Source organism: Gymnoscopelus braueri (assembly GCF_963280865.1).
Source record: "Gymnoscopelus braueri genome assembly, chromosome: 4".
Classification (NCBI taxonomy): domain Eukaryota; kingdom Metazoa; phylum Chordata; class Actinopteri; order Myctophiformes; family Myctophidae; genus Gymnoscopelus; species Gymnoscopelus braueri.
Genome location: NC_137605.1, coordinates 42,753,004 through 42,773,553, shown reverse-complemented (window position 1 = coordinate 42,773,553; position 20,550 = coordinate 42,753,004). Strand labels below are relative to the sequence as shown.

At 42.4% G+C, this 20,550-nt stretch overlaps 1 protein-coding gene across 18 annotated transcripts in view; it reads left to right on the top strand.

The window, feature by feature from the left end:
- ubr5 (ubiquitin protein ligase E3 component n-recognin 5) overlaps positions 1–18,834 on the top strand; it is a 43,332-nt gene extending 24,498 nt beyond the window's left edge. For 3 of the 18 annotated variants that reach the window (XM_080427280.1, XM_080427278.1, XM_080427269.1), the window contains exons 27-59: positions 268–425; positions 544–635; positions 935–1,081; positions 1,553–1,671; positions 1,943–2,069; positions 2,341–2,479; positions 2,752–2,912; positions 3,108–3,347; positions 4,519–4,642; positions 4,926–5,037; positions 5,167–5,322; positions 6,345–6,602; positions 6,882–7,150; positions 7,392–7,603; positions 7,711–7,764; positions 8,002–8,235; positions 8,881–8,954; positions 9,190–9,362; positions 10,847–10,996; positions 11,442–11,659; positions 12,628–12,748; positions 13,059–13,431; positions 13,581–13,668; positions 13,781–13,925; positions 14,044–14,174; positions 14,485–14,545; positions 15,146–15,327; positions 15,798–15,882; positions 16,156–16,311; positions 16,532–16,645; positions 17,643–17,787; positions 17,895–17,980; positions 18,071–18,834. In XM_080427280.1, coding sequence (XP_080283406.1) covers positions 268–425; positions 544–635; positions 935–1,081; positions 1,553–1,671; positions 1,943–2,069; positions 2,341–2,479; positions 2,752–2,912; positions 3,108–3,347; positions 4,519–4,642; positions 4,926–5,037; positions 5,167–5,322; positions 6,345–6,602; positions 6,882–7,150; positions 7,392–7,603; positions 7,711–7,764; positions 8,002–8,235; positions 8,881–8,954; positions 9,190–9,362; positions 10,847–10,996; positions 11,442–11,659; positions 12,628–12,748; positions 13,059–13,431; positions 13,581–13,668; positions 13,781–13,925; positions 14,044–14,174; positions 14,485–14,545; positions 15,146–15,327; positions 15,798–15,882; positions 16,156–16,311; positions 16,532–16,645; positions 17,643–17,787; positions 17,895–17,980; positions 18,071–18,283 — 5,117 coding nt within the window. In that variant the 3' untranslated portion in view covers positions 18,284–18,834. Of the gene's footprint in view, positions 1–267; positions 426–543; positions 636–934; positions 1,082–1,552; positions 1,672–1,942; positions 2,070–2,340; positions 2,480–2,751; positions 2,913–3,107; positions 3,348–4,518; positions 4,643–4,925; positions 5,038–5,166; positions 5,323–6,344; positions 6,603–6,881; positions 7,151–7,391; positions 7,604–7,710; positions 7,765–8,001; positions 8,236–8,880; positions 8,955–9,189; positions 9,363–10,846; positions 10,997–11,441; positions 11,660–12,627; positions 12,749–13,058; positions 13,432–13,580; positions 13,669–13,780; positions 13,926–14,043; positions 14,177–14,484; positions 14,546–15,145; positions 15,328–15,797; positions 15,883–16,155; positions 16,312–16,531; positions 16,646–17,642; positions 17,788–17,894; positions 17,981–18,070 lie in introns of those variants that run through there. The other 15 variants (XM_080427284.1, XM_080427279.1, XM_080427281.1 and 12 more) reach the window with 15 other exon arrangements.
- Positions 18,835–20,550: the final 1,716 nt, after the last annotated feature.

The following is a 20,550-nucleotide window of genomic DNA, read 5'->3' as shown; positions in this document are numbered from 1 at the left end:
TGTGTAACAACAATAAAATGAGCAACCTAACCTATGAATAACTAATGATAAAATAGCATTCATATATTTGTGTAAGAGCGACGTAATCCGACCTGGTTAGTTAATTTATGTGCGTCACAGACTATTTTGACTGACCTGCTTGCAATAGCCATGGTGTTGTAACTGCTTCAGAAAGATCACCAGCACTCATGGAAATGTCCTTGAGATCATTTAGCGTCATTATGCTGCCCATGCCTACACTTTACTCATCCATTCTGTTGAACACAGTGGGTGACCCTGGCATTGTGGAGAAGGAGGATGCAGACTCAGTTTTTATGGAAATGATCTGTCCCCTGGGGACCAACCCGGACGATTCACCTCTGTACGTCCTCTGCTGCAATGACACCTGCAGCTTCACTTGGACCGGAGCCGAACACATCAACCAGGTAGGAACTTATACTGATGATGGCCTCACTGCTGAATGTGATACGTTTTTTTCTTCTTATGAGAATTGAAGATCAACTCTCACACTGGAATTTTCCCCTACACTGACTATTTACGCAGGATATCTTTGAATGTCGGACCTGTGGTCTGCTTGAGTCTCTTTGCTGCTGCACTGAGTGTGCCAGAGTATGCCACAAGGGACATGACTGCAAGTAAGTATCTATTCCTGGTTTAACCACTTTCAACCTGGTGTCCCTATTTTGTCATTATAGGCAAACAAAATTATCTGATGTACAAGCTTGCAACATGTCACAAGCTTGTACATTTTCGTTCCACAACATAGTATAAAATAGGGCTTATGTGGTTAATCCCTAATTGAGTCTCATGAAAGGATTTTTTTCTGACCACCATCGTTGACCTCCTTTAAATTCTCCTTTATAAATGTTTAATATTTGCGGAAATTGTGGTGATCGTCAAACCAGTCTCATTGTGTTAACTTTATCTTTCCCAGACTGAAGAGGACCTCTCCCACAGCGTACTGTGATTGCTGGGAGAAATGTAAGTGCAAAACACTCATTGCGGGCCAGAAGGCTGCTCGCCTGGACCTGCTCTACAGGCTACTCACCACCACCAACCTGGTCACCACACCAAACAGCAGGTAAGATCCCACTCGGCTCTCTTATGTGGTGCATTCCTGAAACATAATTTTCTATGCATGCACAATTTCTGATGAGAAGGTTTATTTTAACTCATTCACTGCCACAATTATTGCTGACCGCGTTTGCCCACTGCCAGAGATTTTTCATTTAAAAAAAAAAGTACTCAGGAGCCGAGATACAGAATTTTTAAGTTTTAAGTTAACAAGGAAGTGGATGGGAGTGTAGATCTTTAAACAATCATATCTCCTTGGTCTTTGGGTCAAATTTGAAAAAAAAACTAAAAAAAAAAAAAAAAAAAATTACGTTTTTTACGTCAGTGGCAGGATTGGTAAACGGGACAAATTACGTTTTTTACGTCAGTGGCAGTGAATGAGTTAATACCTAAAGAAAACTTTCAATATGTTGCTGACTCCTACTAACTCATTAGTCATTATTAATGTTGCTCCAATTGCTCTCATGTCCATCTATAGGGGAGAACATATATTACTGTTCCTGGTGCAGACTGTTGCAAGGCAGAGTGTTGAGCACTGCCAGTATCGACCACCACGCATCAGAGAAGACAGGAACCGCAAGGCTGCCAATGCAGAAGGTGAGTGCTGAATTTGTTTCACATGTTACATTACACAAACAAACACTTGGCTTAAAACCTTCCAGACTACTCATATTACACCTTACACCAACAATATGGATGATTTATAGTCTATTTAATGAATGAAATAGAATTTGGAAGAAAAAGATTATTGGCCAAATTTGGGACACCAGGGTTAATCTGGTCAAATTTGTGATGTCTGGAGTTCTTTTTAATATATTGGCCCCAATGCAGCTTGTATTGAAATCCTCTGCCTTTTCCTTTTTGTCAGACTCTGACATGCCGGACCATGACCTGGAACCTCCTCGTTTCGCCCAGCTTGCTCTGGAGCGCGTCCTGCAGGACTGGAACGCCCTCAAATGTATGATTATGTTTGGCTCCCAGGAGAATAAAGACCCGTGAGTAGCAACAACCGCACTCCCATTGCTTGTGATATACATCAGTTATTTTCATTAGGCAACATTTGCTGGACGAGTAGGGGAAAAAATGCTGGACAAGTAGAATTATTTTAACTGAATGTTGTTAGTTGTTGTTATAGTCCAGTATATTTTGTAAAAAGCTAAATAATTGCAATAACCTAATATACCCTAACAGACCCTAGACAATGATTCTGAAGACTTGGTGAATGTCACTATATGACTCAGACACTGTGTTGTCTCTCTGTCCCAGATTGAGTGCAAGCAGCAGGATTGCTCACCTCCTGCCTGAAGAGCAGGTGTACCTGAACCAGCAGAGTGGCACCATCCGCCTTGACTGCTTCACTCACTGCCTCATCGTCAAGTGTGCCCCTGACATTACCGTAAGTCGGGTTAGTCACTGTCCTTTACTACCTAATAACATAATAACCATGCTTCTCTGTTCATGATGAGGATTTGAGCCGGTTTATGCAATATTTAAGGAAATGCTTCTCCGTCCTCTTGATAAAATAAAACAAGTAAAAATTGCATTTTGCTTTCTGAAATATGCCTCAACCGGAATAGATTCCTAATTGCTATTTTCTACTACCTTTTTTTCTAAATAATGATGTGGTTGTGCCTGTACGGTTGCCTTTATTCACCCTTTTTAACTCTTCCCCACAAGTTCATTGACACCTTGCTGGGTACACTGGTGAAGGAGCTGCAGAACAAATACACTCCAGGTCGGAGAGAGGAGGCAATCAATGTCACCAGGAGGTTCCTGCGTTCTGTAGCCCGGGTCTTTGTTATCCTCAGTGTGGAGATGGCCTCGTCCAAGAAGAAAAAGTAAGCTTTTAGCTCAGGAGTTCTATGCTCTCCTGAGAATTTACGATGCAAATGTCAAGCATACCTATCAATTCTGTCTGCAAACTCGAATTCTGTCACAAGATGCATATATAGAACACAAGCCACAATATAATGAAAAATATACACACAAGAAATGCTGATTTTATTTGTCTTTTGTTAATTCCCTCTGCACAGTAACTTCATCCCCCAGCCTATTGGGAAGTGTCGGCGTGTATTCCAGGCCCTGCTGCCCTACGCGGTGGAGGAGCTGTGTAACGTGGCAGAGTCACTTATTGTTCCTGTGCGTATGGGCATTGCGAGACCCACTGCCCCGTTCACCCTGGCCAGCACCAGCATTGATGCTGTGCAGGGCAGCGAAGAGCTCTTCTCTGTGGAACCTCTGCCCCCGAGACCCTCCCCTGACCAATCCAGCAGGTCAGTTTGCTTTAATTCCTATATAGATTATACATTAGCAAACACACACCACTTCATCTTTTCAAAAGATACAGTGAACATATTATGTTTTCAAGTACTTTATTGATTTCTGTAGGAAAATGTGCACTCTGCATTTAAACCCTATACTTTTTTTGAATGGGGTCCCCCAGGTGTCTGTACTTGGCCCCTCATTTTTTCCCTCTACACAAAATCTGTTTGCTGAAACAAGCCGATCTACATAATACTACATCTGTAGTATTATGTAATACTAAAGTAGGTCTGCATCTGTAGTATTACTGTATGTGTTGCACTTACTCTGATAAAAGTTAAAAAGTACTTTTTATCTATTTGTGCTCCATCATTGAATTGAATTAATTATTTAGTCTAGAGTTGGCGAGAGTTAGAAAAGTGTAGCTTCTACTTTATGACGGGGACAGTGCAGACATATGCCACCCACTGTTTGTGTTCAAAATATTTAGAATTGCCATTTATTTTCCTCATAGGGACCCTTTTTATTTTCTCCACCAGGAGTGCAGAGATAATGTTTTTATGTCCGTCTGCAGCTAATCTCGCAAACTACTGGGTCAATCTGAATCATATTTTGGTGCACGATGCCAGCACGTCAAGGAACTCTGTTCCGAAATATTTTTCACATTTCTCAACGACAACTATGAGATTTTTGTGATTGATCATCATGATGCAATAACAGTCCTTCATTATATCCCTTACCCCATTTCCCTGTACCTTATCATATACACTTTGCAACCCCAAAGCTATTTTTTACTACCGAAGCTAATGTACCTAGGAACTGAAAACGGGTATGCCACCTGTGGTAGTTGGCAGACTAGAGTTATGCACAGAGCCTAAAGCAGACAATTTTGAAATGACTGTTTCAAATGTAACAAAAAACAATTGAACTACAGCCAGACAGTGCTTTTACTCGTTACCCACTCAAACAAGAAGAAGCTAAAGGGTATTTAGCAAATCTGTTTTGATTGCTATAAAAAAAATAGTCCATCCACTTTATGGGTTGTGATGGTGACTCGTTATCCCATGTTTTGAACAAAAATCGCAAAGGGTGATCTGATGATGACTTTCCCTCCCTATCTGCTTACCTTAAAAAGAAAATCCTATCTGTAATGACCCTTAGCTTCTCTTGAATCTCCTACAGCTCCAGTCAGACAGCTTCCTCTTACATCATCAGGAACCCCCAGCCTCGACGCAGCAGCCAGTCCCAGCCTGTCAGAGGGCGAGATGAGGAGCAGGATGATATTGTCTCAGCAGATGTGGAAGAGGTGGGGAGTGTTATAAAATCATTATATTCATAAATGACCTTTGTATGCCATTATTTATTGCATGACACTGACAGACATTCTGGGATGAGTGGGATGCTCTCTAGAGAAATGTCATTCTGAGTGCATGCACACTTCAAGACCATTTTTCTAATTAGGTCAGCCAGCTATCACATGTTTAATCCCAGAATTATTTATCAATGGTATACCATATATAACATATACTGATTTCACGATTTGTTTATGGATTTTGACTGTATTTTCTAATTGAATATTTTTGCCACAGGTTGAAGTTGTTGAGGGTGTGGCAGGAGAGGAGGATCACCATGATGACCAGGAAGAACAAGGAGAGGAAAATGCAGAGGCAGAGGGTCAGCATGATGAACATGATGAGGATGGTGAGACTTCATACTCTATAATGTCTACTGCTTGGACAGAGGGTGCCATAGCATAACTCATCCATTACATAATACCTGAACTGGATCCCTTGTCATTGATGGTAATGCCTCTGTATTCTCATTTTGCAGGAAGTGACATGGAGTTGGATCTGCTGGCAGCGGCCGAGACTGAGAGTGACAGCGAAAGCAACCATAGCAACCAGGACAATGCCAGCGGCCGCCGGAGCGTTGTCACGGCAGCCACTGCTGGTTCTGAAGCAGGTTGGTCAACAGCTCACATATCAGGTGTTTGTTTTGAAGCGTTTGACATCTTGTCCTCTGACTTTTGATCTGCTTTGATATTGGATACTTTTATTTTATTATTTGGTGGTGGGGGGTTGTTTTGGGGAAAATAGGTCCCATAGGGGGTGACCTCATGTAACGGTCCATCCAGATTTTTCTGAGGCTCCAACCACTAGCTAAATAGAAGTAATTGTTCTGCCTTGCCTCATTCTGTTTGCATTTTCTGTTGCAGACTAATTCAATCCTCTCATAATCACTAGTCCTAGCGCCTACCTTGAAGTGGCCCTTCAGTCTTACTCCTAAGAGTGCATGTTAGATGAGGACATTTCTGTCTTTTAGAGAACTGATGATACGGCAGACAACTTGGTCCCTGGTTCAATGCTCAATGTATTTCATTTGCAGGCAGTAGGTCGTCCCTGGCATTTCCTATTTTTGGTATGGGCTCCTCTTTACTTCAATGCATACAGTATTTCAGGGCCAGAGTGAATCTGCAAAGTGCACACACAGTTTCCCTCTGAGAGTTCCCCCAGATTAGCTTTCCATCCTCACATTTTCACATTTATCGTACCCGTCATCATTAACTAATCTGTCACTACATCGTTAGCAACCTTGATGTGTCCTCCGAAATAACAAACTAATACGTCTAGCTTCTCCAAAATGTGTGTTTTTTTTTTCCTTAATATTTTGCATTTGCTACTAATCTTTTACTGGTTTGCACTCAAGTTCCTACATTGTTATGGGTGAAAATGTGTCTTTGTGCCACCTCCGATAAGTTATAAATGTAGGAAATTAAACCATGTATTACTATTTATAAAGCCATATACAGTCCGACAGACCAGCAGATATAGCTGCGGTTTAAAATTGAAGCCTTGAAATCAAAGTAGTAGTGTTGTTTGGCCTTGTGGTGGTGTGGTTCACTAACCTGCACTCCTGCCTCGACAAAGTTTGTACGTGTGAAAGAGGAGGAGGGAGAGATCGATAGACAGCCCTTTAAACTTGTCCCCCTCCTCCTCCTCCTTCCCAAGGTGCCAGCAGTGTCCCTGCCTTCTTTTCAGAGGATGACTCCCAGTCCAATGACTCCAGCGACTCGGACAGCAGCAGCAGTCAGAGTGACGACGTTGACCAGGAGACCTTCCTATTGGACGAGCCACTGGAGAGGACGACTAGCTCCTCCCACGCCAACAGCGCAGCCCAGGCACCTCGGTCCATGCAGTGGGCCGTACGCAACGCACCCAGCCAGAGGGCCACGGGCAGCGCCCCCTCCAGCTCCTCTACACCGGCCGGTGAGTGGAGCTTCTATTTATTTCTCCCCATTTGTTTGATTGTTTTTTGTTAAATTTTTCGTTTCTTGTTGTGTGATGTATTCTTCAGAAAAGCTTGGACAACATGAGCTTAAAGCCTTTGTGAATCTTACTCACTACAAGTTTAGTTGTTCCCTTTTAGGCAGCAGTGCACATACTAAAAATGTATAGATAGCACCTTTGTTCAAAGGCCCTTAGAGCTACCACCAAAGGGTCTATATCTATAATAATAATCAAATTATGTAATGTCTCCTCCAACAGCAAGCTCCACAGGGCTCATATACATTGACCCTTCCAACCTTCGGCGCTCCAGTGCCATCAGCTCCAGTGCTGCGGCTGCAGCAGCAGCCCTAGAGGCCAGCAACTCCAGCAGCTACCTGACATCTGCCAGCAGCCTGGCGCGGGCTTACAGCATCGTCATCAGGCAGATCTCAGACCTCATGAGCCTGATCCCCAAGTACAACCACCTGGTCTACTCCCAGTACCCTGCTGCTGTGAAGCTGACTTACCAGGATGCTGTCAACTTGCAGGTGAGGTTAGAGTGCTGTCATGTGGCTATCCAACAGAGGCAGAGAAATTAACAAAAGGAGATATTTTCTCAGAGATGCAGCCAATCAGTGAAATCCTGAATACTGCCGTGGAGATGGATTTTTACATCATCATATCAATTCGATTTTTTTTATGGTCATCTTTCCATGAAAAGCGATTTTCCTTAAGTCAAAATAATCTTTCCCTGTTTAAAATCATCTCTGCCTGTATGTGTTCAACCAGAACTATGTAGAAGAGAAGCTGATCCCCACATGGAACTGGATGGTGTCCATCATGGACTCCACTGAGGCTCAGCTGCGCTACGGCTCAGCCCTGTCCTCAGCAGGAGATCCAGGTCACCCCAGTCACCCACTTCATGCCTCACAGCACTCGGCTCGCAGGGAACGCATGACCGCCCGAGAGGAAGCCAGCCTGCGCACCTTGGAAGGACGCAGGTAAAAAGAGAAACGGATAAAAGACATATTAGGATCTCATTCTGTGGAAGCTGTTATTTGATTCTTTAAGATTTAGTTAAAGCATCTTTTAACCATGTTTTAAATAGGCAAACATTCAGCGAAAGTAGAAGATCTACAAGCTCACAACACATCGTGTCGCAGTGAGTTATAGGATATATCCGTATATAGGGTTTAAGTGGTTTATGGGGCACATCCACTTCTGTGTTATGCTTTGAAGGCTCATTCACTTATGTGCATATTTAGTCAAATAACTACTTTTAAAGTCCCATTCCAGTTATTTTGAAACTTCACTTGTGTGTGAGAGTAGAAAGTTACGTTGGCTCACACTTGAACATAGTGATGTATGAAGTATTTTTACCGTGTTGTGTATGTGACAGGCGAGCAGCCACCTTGCTGACGGCCCGCCAGGGAATGATGTCAGCCCGAGGCGACTTCCTAAACTATGCCTTGTCCCTGATGCGCTCCCATAACGATGAGCATTCTGATGTGCTTCCTGTGCTGGACGTATGCTCACTGAAACATGTAGCCTACGTCTTCCAGGCTCTAATCTACTGGATTAAGGCAATGAACCAGCAAACCACCCTGGACACCCCACAGATGGATAGAAAGAGGTAACTGGATGAAACCACAAACAAAATTGTATGCAGTCGTTCAGTATCATGCAGTGGCTGCTGTGTTAATAGTTAAATGAACACTTAAGCTATTTGTCCAAGTGTTTTATCCCAGCTTAAAACGCAAGGCACTCTGCTAAATGCTTCCAAATGCCCAGAGTTGAATATATTTCAACTGGGCACCCAGATAAAAACTCCAGACATGAACATGCAATGCAAAATAGTCATTCAGCTCCTCATCACGCAGCTTTTGTTTCCAGCACAGTGTAAATACACAGTGCTCTCATTGAAAACAATTCAAAATATCAGGAAAAAATCTTTGGTGGACAACACAGCCTTATCATTCAAACATTATGGTTTGAGGTGTGTTGTCATTTATTTGTAATACTAAAGTAACACTTCTGGATTTGCATTATGTAATGATGTAAACCAGGATTATCATGGCAGAGGCATCTTCCCTTGTTGTGATTTGAGTCTTGGGAGAGAGAGTGCAGGGCTTTGGCACAGTTAATGTAGACACTATCTACATTCATCCGACAAGAAGACCTGAGACTACAGAACATAAAAATGCCGACATCATTGTTTGGCCTTTTTCAGACATCATCTGTGTAATTAAACTAAAATAATGTAACTGTCTATTTGCAGGAATCGTGAGATTCTGGAACTGGGTTTGGACAATGAGGATTCTGAACATGAGAATGACGAGGATACAAATCAAAGTAAGTGAGATAAATAAATCACTTCAAATTGTTTTTAACTATACAGGCAAATACATTCACATCTTTGAAAAAAAGCTTTTTGCATGTTGATTATCTGTCCCTCTATCCCTTGATAACTTGCAGAGTATGTTTAGTGAATATCTGACCTGACCCACTGGGTTTTCAAGGTGTTAAGCTACCAGTGGCTTTAACATTAGCAGTGTTTGACATTAGGACTGTATACATCTTGCCTCAGGTTCAACACTACAGGACAAGGATGAGGACCCGGTTCCTGCCGAAACCGGTCAAAACCACCCCTTCTTCCGTCGCTCTGACTCCATGACCTTCCTGGGCTGCATCCCACCCAACCCCTTTGAGGTTCCATTAGCGGAGGCCATCCCTCTGGCAGACCAGCCCCACCTCCTGCAGGTAAAGCCTGCATTGTGGAAGCATTCTAAAATCAGTTGAGCACCAAAGTTAGTATGCCAGGCAAGTCCTTGATTAGGTGAAATTCTCTTTGGGGGGAAGTCTCATTCACTAATGGATGAGGTTGATGCAGGGTTTGGTGCATATGTAGTACAATAAACCAAGCTGGATTATCATGGCGGAGGCATCCTTCCTTGCTGTGATTTGAGTCTTGGTAGAGAGAGTGCAGGACAGGTGCCAAAACAGGCACAGTTTGCAGTAGACACTATCTACATTAATCTGACAAGAAGACCTGAGACAACGAATGAAAAATTGTGATAACTTTTTGCAGAAATAAAGTCATGGGATGAATTTGAGAAGTGAAACATTACCAACGTACCGGTAATAGGGCTGTCAACATTGGCCAAAAATGACATTTCAAATGAAAACACATAAGTTTGGCAAAAAATGTAATGAAATGTTGTATGTACTGAACAGGAAATGGAAAAAATCCTGTTCCAATCCATCCAGTGTATTTATTTAGTTGCAAGCGCTTGTTAATACTTTTTATTGGTTAAATATTTATAATACCCACAGACAGACTTTCAATCTAGCGTCCCTATTTTAGACATGTTATTACAGGTGCACAAATGTTTTCCAATTTTTCCAAAATACACCAAATAGCCAATCTACAAGTGTTGTGAGCTTGTAGATTGGCTATTTTTACTACTTTTGCAGATCACTGATACAACAAAGTATAAAATGGGGCATTAATTCACGAGAAAGAAAAACGCCAACAGTGACGATATATTATAAAGGGGATTTGTATAGTTTGCGAAGCAACCATGTACTCACAACACCAGTGATAACAAAGTTGCTGGGAGTCATTCATTACCTGTGAGCACTGGGAAACGAGGAGAGACAGAAGGTAAAATAACAGCTGATGATGAGATCTCGACATCTTGGCCATGACAATGTCTAAGTCACTGCCGGTGTGAGTGTAGACGAGTAATGCTCCTAATTTCCATAGAGTTCATTACATCTCGTTGATAAAGCTCAATAAGGCTTTCTCTCCTCATGCCAGCACTTACATGTAGCTCACTTTGATAAAAAGTAAGCCCCTTTTTCTGGGAAACAGAGCAGCTCGAGGGCAAGCTTGGTTCCAAACTCTGCCATGCTGCTATTGTTGAATTGTTGGCTCTTGTCAGCTCAATGAATTGGCCTGAATTTGATTTTTTATTTCAATCGGCTACGAAAATGTCCGTCAAGTAACAGGATAGCAATATACATGGATGTCACGGCAACTTGTTTCAACAGAATTTTGAACTTTTTGATTCAACACGATAACTTGAGATGAAGACAGCTGTACACTCAAAAGTGACAGCCCTACAAGCTAAATGTTGATAATTATGTGTAGAAAAATATTGTATTATTGACAGCTTGATAATTTATTTGCCACTGCCACACATGGCATAACTCTCATTTGATTGTCATTGTCTGTCTTGCAGCCCAATGCAAGGAAGGAGGATCTGTTTGGTCGTCCCTCTCAGGGTCTGTACTCCTCCTCCTACATGGCCAGCAAAGGCCTGGCTGAGGCGAGCATGGACAGGAACTGCCTGGAGGTAAACATGGGCTCCTCTCTACCCTCCTCCTCTCAGGTATACCACACCTCCTCACTGGACAAACACTGGCAGCTGTGTACTAATATCCACTGTCTACCAAAGCTTCCAAAATCTGTTATTGCTGGCAAGTGACACCGTCGTGTGATGAAGCAACACAGTTTGCTAACATGCCTCAGAGGGAAATACATGCGTATTCCTTTGAGGAAACTGTAGTGGGTATTCAGCATTCAATGTATTCTCTCCTGTCCTCTCAAAGTAGAGTTTTATTCCTCATTTCACTAATATGAATAGAAAGGGCTTGAAGACCAAATTGGATAATTGCGAGTTTCTTGCATGCTTTGTTTCATGCAAGTGTGGAGAGTGGATATTGGAACATAGCCAGTCTTCTGGCCCATTCTCATATTTCCATTCTGTCATCATCTCCTCCCCAAAGCACCTCTTCACATGACTAAAAACAAATCATCCTAAATCCCATAAACAGATCCTGCCCACCAAGATGTCCTACTCTGCCAACCTGAAAAACGTGATGAGCATGGAGACGGGCCAGCAAGGTAGCGAGGACCAGTCAATGACTGAGCAGGAGCTTGACATCCCAAAGCCAGGGCCCTCGCCACACGACCTCGCTGCCCAACTGAAGAGCAGCCTACTAGCTGAGATCGGTCTGACCGAGAGTGATGGACCACCTTTGCCATCGTTTAGGTATTGTGTAGTCATGTTTTGGGGTTATAGGACATATCAGGTACTACTTTAGGTAACAGTTTTTCTGTACAAGTGAAATTCTAGCTAGGTAGATGTTTTGGGTGGAAATTAACCATTTTTTTTTGTTATCAATTGTTTTTATTCATCATATCTCAACAGCAATACAATTATGCCAGTATGCATAGATGCATCATGAAAAAAAATATATATAGATGCATATATACATACAACACAAACACCACTTAAAACTAACGCAACAAAGGCTCAATAAAAGAAAATAAGCACCCACCCCTCCCAGGACCAATGATGAAAAAGGGCCAAACACCATGCATACCTGTGCAGTGCAAATGAACACTTAAGCTGTTTGTCCACCAAAGCGTTTTATCCCAGCTTAAAACGCAAGGCACTCTGCTAAATGCTTCCAAATGCCCAGAGTTGAATATATTTCACCCAGATAAAAACTCCAGACATGACTACATGCAATGCAAAATAGTCATTCAGCTCCTCATCAAGCAGCTGGTGTTTCCAGCACAGCATAAATACACAGCGCTCTCATTGAAAACAATTAAAAACATCAGGAAAAAATCATTGGTGAACTCAGCCTTAGCATTCAAACATTATGGTTTGAGTTGTGTTGTCATTTATTTGTAATAAAGTAACACTTCTGGTTGGTGTAAATATTTGCTGGATTATCATGGTAGAGGCATCTTCCCTTGTGATTTGAGTCTTGGGGGAGAGAGTGCAGGACTTTGGCACAGATTAAAGTAGACACTATCTACATTAATCTGACAAGAAGACCTGAGTCAACAGAACACAAAAATGCCAACATCATTGTTTGGCCTTTTTCAGTATTTCTGTACACACAAACTTCTGGCTAGGTAGATGTTTTTGGTGGAATCATTAATAGATAATTACTATGATTTTGGTGGGGCTCTCATGAAGATCTTCCATACTATCTGTGTCCGTAGACCTCACTGTAGTTTCATGGGGATGGTGATCTCTCACGACATGCTGCTTGGCCGCTGGCGTCTGTCCCTGGAACTGTTTGGCCGTGTCTTCATGGAGGACGTGGGAGCAGAGCCAGGATCGGTGTGTTAAAATATTTATCTATATATAAGTTTGTTTTGAGAGTTAAGAAACAATGTAGAAGTTCAGCAGCATACAGATCTCCCTTACACCTGTAAAAAGATTCCTTAACTGAACCCGTCAAAGAAAAGATGGATTGATTGAATGAATGTTCTAGGGTCCTTTAATTGAATCAATAGATGGATGGATGGATGAATGAATAAGGTCCTTTTTAATTAATTTGTCTTCCAAGAATAAATTGGTGGCTGGAAGTAAAACATATGCATCTATTTCTGTAAAGATTATCACTGTCCTGTTGCTCTATATCACTCAGATCCTGACTGAGCTGGGCGGCTTTGAGGTGAAGGAATCCAAGTTCCGCAGGGAAATGGAGAAGCTGCGGAACCTCCAGTCCCGCGACCTGGCCCTGGAGGTGGACCGCGATCGTGACCAACTCATACAGCAGACAATGCGTCAGCTGAACACACACTTTGGCCGCCGCTGCACCACCACCCCCATGGCCGTGCACCGTGTCAAGGTCACATTCAAGGACGAGCCGGGCGAGGGCAGCGGCGTGGCGCGCAGCTTCTACACGGCCATTGCCCTGGCCTTCCTGTCCAATGACAAGCTGCCCAATCTGGACTGTGTACAGAGCGTCAGCAAGGGCATGCAGGCCAGCAGTACGTGTCACCACGATTACAACTCAAGTATGACGATACATAGAATTATATCATGGAATTCAATTTCATTGATATAAAAGTTTCTGATAATAAAGCCAGTCATCACTTGGGTGAAGAGCAAATATTTCCTGATGGTTTTTCAGAGATAAAATGTGTGTGTGTGTGTGTTTGGTCAGATCTCATGCAACGCCTGCGGAACAGAGACAGGGAGAGGGAAAGGAGGAGTGGTGGACTTCGGGCTGGCTCCAGGAGAGACAGAGACAGGTAAACATCAGAAGTCCCTCCTCTAAATGTTACCCTTAACATACATTTACTGAACTGACTTCCTGCTAGACTGTTGGTAACCTCTTGGTGTCTTTCTACATGTGAATGACAGGGACTCAAGGAGACAGCTGTCCATTGACACCCGGCCTTTTAGGCCTGCGTCAGAGGGTAACCCAAGTGATGAGCCTGATCCACTGCCTGCTCATAGGCAGGCTCTGGGTGAAAGACTCTACCCACGCGTACATGCAATGCAACCGGTAACAATTTTTCTTTTGATTTATTTTCTCAATACTGAGCAAAAAAAATTAATGGATTCAGTTGGCAGAATGTAACCAGAGTTATATCTCTCTCCGTCTGTATCGTTCTCTCCTTCAGGCTTTTGCCAGTAAAATCACAGGCATGCTGCTGGAGCTGTCTCCAGCCCAACTGCTGCTGCTGCTGGCCAGCGAGGACTCGCTGAGGGCCAGGGTGGAAGAGGCGATGGAGCTTCTTATTGCACATGGAAGGTGTGACAAGCTACCCAATTGAATGCAGACAGTTCTGCTCCAACTAGTTCGAATTTGTGTAATGGCACACCCACGCTTCCCATGTGTCAGAAAGCATATTCAAGGCTGAGCTTGTAATTCGTCTATTTTCAGTGCGCGACAGGGCACGTAACCAATTTAGACAATAAATCAGGCAGAACAAGCTCAACAAAATAGACCGCTGCTCCGTTGTCCTTGCCATAAAGAGTAGTAGACTGACAATTGAGCTCATTGTACTGATTTTAACTCCCACAAATCTGACTATAACTCTCCTATCTCTTACCTCTTTCAGAGAAAACGGTGCTGACAGTATATTGGACCTGGGTCTCCTGGAGACTCCAGAAAAAGCACAAGTAAACACACAGTCTCTTTATTTCCAGTCCACACTGGCTTACGGTGACCAATTAACAACCTTTCTTTCAATACAGACTGTCAGTTTGTAATGCTGCTAAAATACAAAGGTTGTTTACCTGATGTTATCTTGCTAATAAGATGATCTCTCTCCCATTGTCTTGCAATGACACTAAGATGGATGTTAAAACCCATTAAAACCGGGAAAACATCTGTGTCATTTTAGATTTTAACCACTTCAACTATATTTTATACTTTGGCTATTCAAAAATAGCAGATATACAAGCTCATTGCGCGTCAGTCACTTCATGCCGTGCTATGAGCTTGTAGATCTATTTTTGAAAATAGTGAACATTTTTGCAAATCTTTGAATAGATATTTTTGAATTGGGGGTCTGCAGCCAAATATATAATTTTGGGGTCCTTGACATGAAAACGTTTGAGCCCCACTGATATTTAGCAACATACATTTTTCAGAAAATCTATTAAGATTTTAGATTTAGAAGACATTTGTAGAATTGGCCTCAGATCTTAATGGCTTAACACACAGATACTTTTGCACAATCCACTCTCACACAAATCCTTATCTCTCTTTGGTTCTAGCAGCAGGAGAACCGTAAGCGCCATGGTTCCACCCGCAGCGTGGTGGACATGGAGCTGGATGACCCGGATGACGGGGACGACAACGCTCCTTTATTCTACCAGCCTGGCAAGCGTGGCTTCTACTCCCCCCGGCCTGGCAAGAACACAGAAGCAAGGCTCAACTGCTTCCGCAACATCGGCAGGTAACAATTGGCAGATTGCTTAATGTTTGATTGATCGGATATGGAGACAAATGCGGTATACAATAATAATGTAATACAAGACTTTACTTTCTCCAGATAACTTGGATTTACTCGAAAGTTACATTGTTGTGATGCGTCTTCTGAGCTAATACTTGAGACGGGCTGTTTTCTTGTTTAATGTGTTTACTTGCATTGGAATATACAGACGGGTGACAAAATTAAAGGAAAACCCTGAACTGATTGGAGAAACATAACAAATGCATCTGCTTCCATACAGGTGTACTGCATGTTACAACTAAGCAATTTATCATGCCCTGTAGTACGGAGCCCATAGGTCAAGTGTGTTCTGCTGAATAGTGGTGGCCCAACACTTCACTAAGAGACTTTTGTTTTTATTTTGTCACCCGTCTGTATGTAATATGCATAGATTGAGTGGTTTAACAATTATTTATGTTATGTATTTTCTGTAGGATACTTGGGCTATGTCTGCTGCAGAATGAGCTTTGCCCAATCACGTTGAACAGACATGTCATCAAGGTGCTGCTAGGCAGAAAGGTAAGAGCAAACCTATGAACCTCAATATAGAGCGTGTTTCTTCATACTAATCCCTTTAACCACATGAACCCCAGCGTCCCTATTATGGGCCAAACATTCCGCAAAAATAGCAGATCTAGCAGATGGGACATTTACGGCAAAGCGATTTGGTGTGGAGGTTATCGGTAGTGAACCTAGTATAGACCCCTGGAGGACACCGGTCAACTATTTTGAGTGAAATTGAATTGAAATTGTTGAAAGACTAACGGTGGATGTATGTGATTGTTGTTGCAGGTGAACTGGCATGACTTTGCGTTCTTCGACCCAGTGATGTATGAGAGCCTGCGGCAGCTCATCCGCCACTCACAAGCTGGTGAGGCTGAGGCAGTCTTTGCCGCCATGGATCTTGCATTTGCCATCGACCTCTGCAAAGAAGAAGGGGCTGGACAGGTAAAGGATTACTCCCAATAAAGACCAGTTCATTTTGGTTTATTAATGTAGTTGTAATCCTGCTAAAGCAGTGGTTCTTAAAGACGTCCATAACTCTGAGTGTACAAACCTCTTAAGGTTCTATTTGGACCCTATTTTTGAGAACCACTGCCCAAAGTATATTTCAACAATGAATGAAATGGATTGATTTTAAACTGAAGCTCTTTGTGGCATCCGTCAGGTGGAGCTACTCTCTGGCGGGGTGAACATGCCAGTGACTCCTCTCAACGTGTATGAGTATGTGAGGAAATACGCAGAGCATCGAATGCTGGTGGTGGCAGAGCAACCGCTTCATGTGAGCACCAACAACTCCTTTAAATATGACCATGAATCCTCTTTCTTGTTTTGCCATACCGGGGGTAGGGGGGCTGGGCTATAACATGTCAGTAACTGACTGACTCACCATTGTTGAAACATGCATGTATGAGCATCACTCCCTCAGTTTGCTGCAAACAACCAGCGTGCCCCAGTATCCCATTTTGTAGTTTTTCCAGACACATAAACGTATTCATGTCCATTATCCCACAGCCAATAATGTGCAGGCAATTCATATTTTACTGCGTGAGTTCATTCAAATCAAGTAATGGTCCCATCAAGTAACTGAACAGAAAACTGCCATGCTCTTATAACGGGCCGAGATGGGAATATGCTCATGTGGTCTGATTTTGTATTTTATTCTCTATGTGCTTAGTAAAATGCTTAGTGCTTCACTTGTGTTCTCTCTCTCATAGTGCGTTTTAGAACAAGTGTAAATTCAGCTGTCTAGGTACTGTTGCACTAACAGAAGTTGTGTCGAGCTGAAAAGTCCTTTATTACAGTACTTCATACTGCATTGGCAAGCTAAAACTATTGATATTGAGAAAAAAGATTGATTCATTTTCAAAAGAATGACTCAACCATAAAGGAGATTGGATTACAAATAAGATTTCGCTGGCTGTATCGAGGGTCTGGCTGACCTCGTCTTGCCTTGGGTTTACTTGGTACTAATTTGGGCCAGATCTATATTGGCCATTATTTGACATTGATACATCAGTTTTGGCAATTATGCAGCCAATGTGTAAACGTGTCTCTAGTACTAATGCTATCGTTATTAAGCTTGAGTTATACTTGGTTGCATGCAGGCGTTGTGCACCAAAATAGCTATTCTACAAGCTCACAATACGTCTCAGCATGACTGATGATTGTGAAATTGTAGATCTGCTATTTTTGGTGTGCGACTACATATAAATCAGGCATTACTCAAACGTCATACCACACCACTTATGTGAGTTGTGCTCGTGTTTCTCTGCTAGGCGATGAGAAAGGGTCTGCTAGATGTGCTTCCCAAGAATTCCCTGGAGGATCTGACTGCAGAAGACTTCAGGCTGCTGGTAAATGGCTGTGGAGAGGTTAACGTGCAGATGCTCATCAGTTTCACCTCCTTCAATGATGAATCCGGTATGCTATCTCCCCCTGTATTTGAAGTGTTTGCTCATCTTATTCAAGTTGCATTTATATATTTTTTTCTATGCTGAGAAAATATCTCTACTTATTTCATTCCACAGGGGAAAATGCAGACAAACTGTTGCAGTTTAAACGCTGGTTTTGGTCCATCGTTGAGAAGATGAGCATGACTGAGAGGCAAGATCTGGTAAGTGCCCTGAAAATCATTTCAACCAATTCACTCTCAACATGACACCACTTAAATATGGTTTTCCTGTAATTGTTGCTTGCTCCTCAGGTATATTTCTGGACCTCCAGTCCTTCTCTGCCAGCTAGTGAAGAGGGCTTCCAGCCAATGCCCTCCATCACCATCCGACCCCCGGATGACCAGCACCTACCCACAGCCAACACCTGCATCTCTCGTCTCTACGTGCCACTCTACTCCTCCAAACAGATTCTCAAACAGAAACTCTTGCTAGCCATTAAGACCAAGAATTTTGGTTTTGTGTAGAGGTTAACAAAAGACTAAAAGAAGAAAGAAACAGAGACACATCATGTTTACCGTTGTGTAATATTTGCCTAGCTCCATTTTTGTAGATTTATTTTTTGTCTATACAATTTTATGAAATTCGACATACTGTCGCTATCTCCCCAAGCGGTAATATTTGTTTGTGTTGTGAACACAGACGGCTTGTTCTTTCTATTTTATTTTTATTTTTATTTCGTGTTTATGAAGAGGTATAAAGTCCAGAACATTCCTGCATTGGCATTGTAAAGACTTAAAGCCCACAGCTCTGCTCTATTCGCTTAAACCTTTACTTCCCAGGAATTTGGCTCGACAGCAAACTGTTAGCCGAACCCCAGCCAAAGATGACAGCAGTAGAAGTATTTAAAATAAAGTAAAAAAAGAAAAGAAAATGAGACACACTGTGATTATCGTTTTTTTTTTCTCCCTGCCCTAATAATACTATCACTGACAGTTCACTGCTGCCTTTGTGGAGAGTCATTTTTTTCTTGTATAGGGGGAGTATGGAATTTCAAAATAAACTTGGATGCAAATTATTCATTTGGTCTTTATTTATTATACCACACAAATGAGCCTTTTCTGCTTTGTAAACTCTCCTTAATTAACTGAAAGTGTGTTGGTTCTTTCTCCTAGTACGTTATCTCTTTGAACAATGAATCCTCACAATCGGCTACTTTTTGTGACTGTTTATGTGCAACCATACTACTGTCAACCTAGGGGTTTATGTGACCACTGTTGTGCTACTTTTAAAATGGAGCACAGCTTCCCTTGCTGTCTTCGGCCCATGGTGTTTCAGATGATCCATGGCTTGGTGGGGGTGGTCCTCTATGGGATCACTAAAGACCCTGACTACTTTGGGCTGGGTTCTACTTGGCTGAGCTCTCAACAGGACTTGCGACTGCTTGAGTTGGTTTGGTTTTCTGTGTGCCGCGTGCAATTTAAGTGTTCCTTTGCAAAGTCACGACTACTGCAGGTCATCAAAAATGCATGAAAATAACTGATCTACAAGCTCGCAATGCATTTATCAGTTTTTGTTTTTCAAAAAGTATAAAACATGGAGTGGAGGTAATTCTGTGCCCTATTGGCAGTGTGCATAAAGTGATGCGCTGATCATTACAATGGTTTGCAAGATTATCTCCGGACAGACGAGTTAAAGTATCTCTGGGTCTTGTTCATGAGTGTAGGAAGGACAGATTGGGAGATCAGCTGGCAAATTGGAGCAGCAGGCAGGAGCGGTGCTGCATACACAGTACTGCACTGTTGTGACGAAAAGTGATCTGAGCAACTAAGTCAGTCTTTGTTCTTGCTCTCACCTATGGTCATGAAGTGTGGGTCAGGACCGAAAGAACAAGATGGCAGCCGAAATGAGTTTTCTCTGGAGGTTAGCTGCCATCTCCCATAGGGATAGGTTAAGAACTCTGGCACCTGGGAGAGAGAGACTGAGTAGAGCTGTTGCTCCTTTACGTGGAAAGGAGCCTGTTAAGTTGGTTCAGGGCTTCAGGCATCTACTACGGATGCGTACATCTCTAGGGAGGTCTTCGCAGCACGTCCGGCTGGGAAGAGGTCACAGGGCAGACCAAGACTTGGAACGCCTCAGGATCCCCCAGTTTAAAGAAGCTATAGACGAGCCCAGGAAAGGGAAGTCTGGGATTCTCTTTTGGAACTGTTGCCTCCGCAACCAGACTCCGGATAAGCAGATGGATGGATGGATCAATGGCTCTACTAAAATCTACCGGTTATTTCCCGTTTCACCTGAAATAAATATTGTATTAACAGTTGCGTAATAGATTAGTGAAATCTATTTATTATATAAGTGTTTAAATCAAGTATGAATTACAGCAACTACTTAATATATTTTTGCACAATACATTTTATACATATGATACCTTGTGAAATGGGACATTCTGCATAATGAGTACTTTTACTTTTGGTACTTAAAGTATATTTTGATGCCAATACTTTTGTACTTTTACTCAAGTACATTTTGATTACCGGACTTTTACTTGTAACAGAGTATTTTTACATTGCAGTATTGATACTTTTACTTCCACCACTGATTAAAATAAATCTGGATTGGAGCTTAAAATTGTGCATTTTGGTCAAGACTGTCATATTTCTTTTATCGAGTTTGACATTTACATAGATATGCATATGCAAATGTTAGACTCACTCGATAAAATAAATCTATCAGTCTTGATCCACACAATCACAACGCGTCGCGGGTTTGCAGATCGGCTATATTCGGCTGCGCG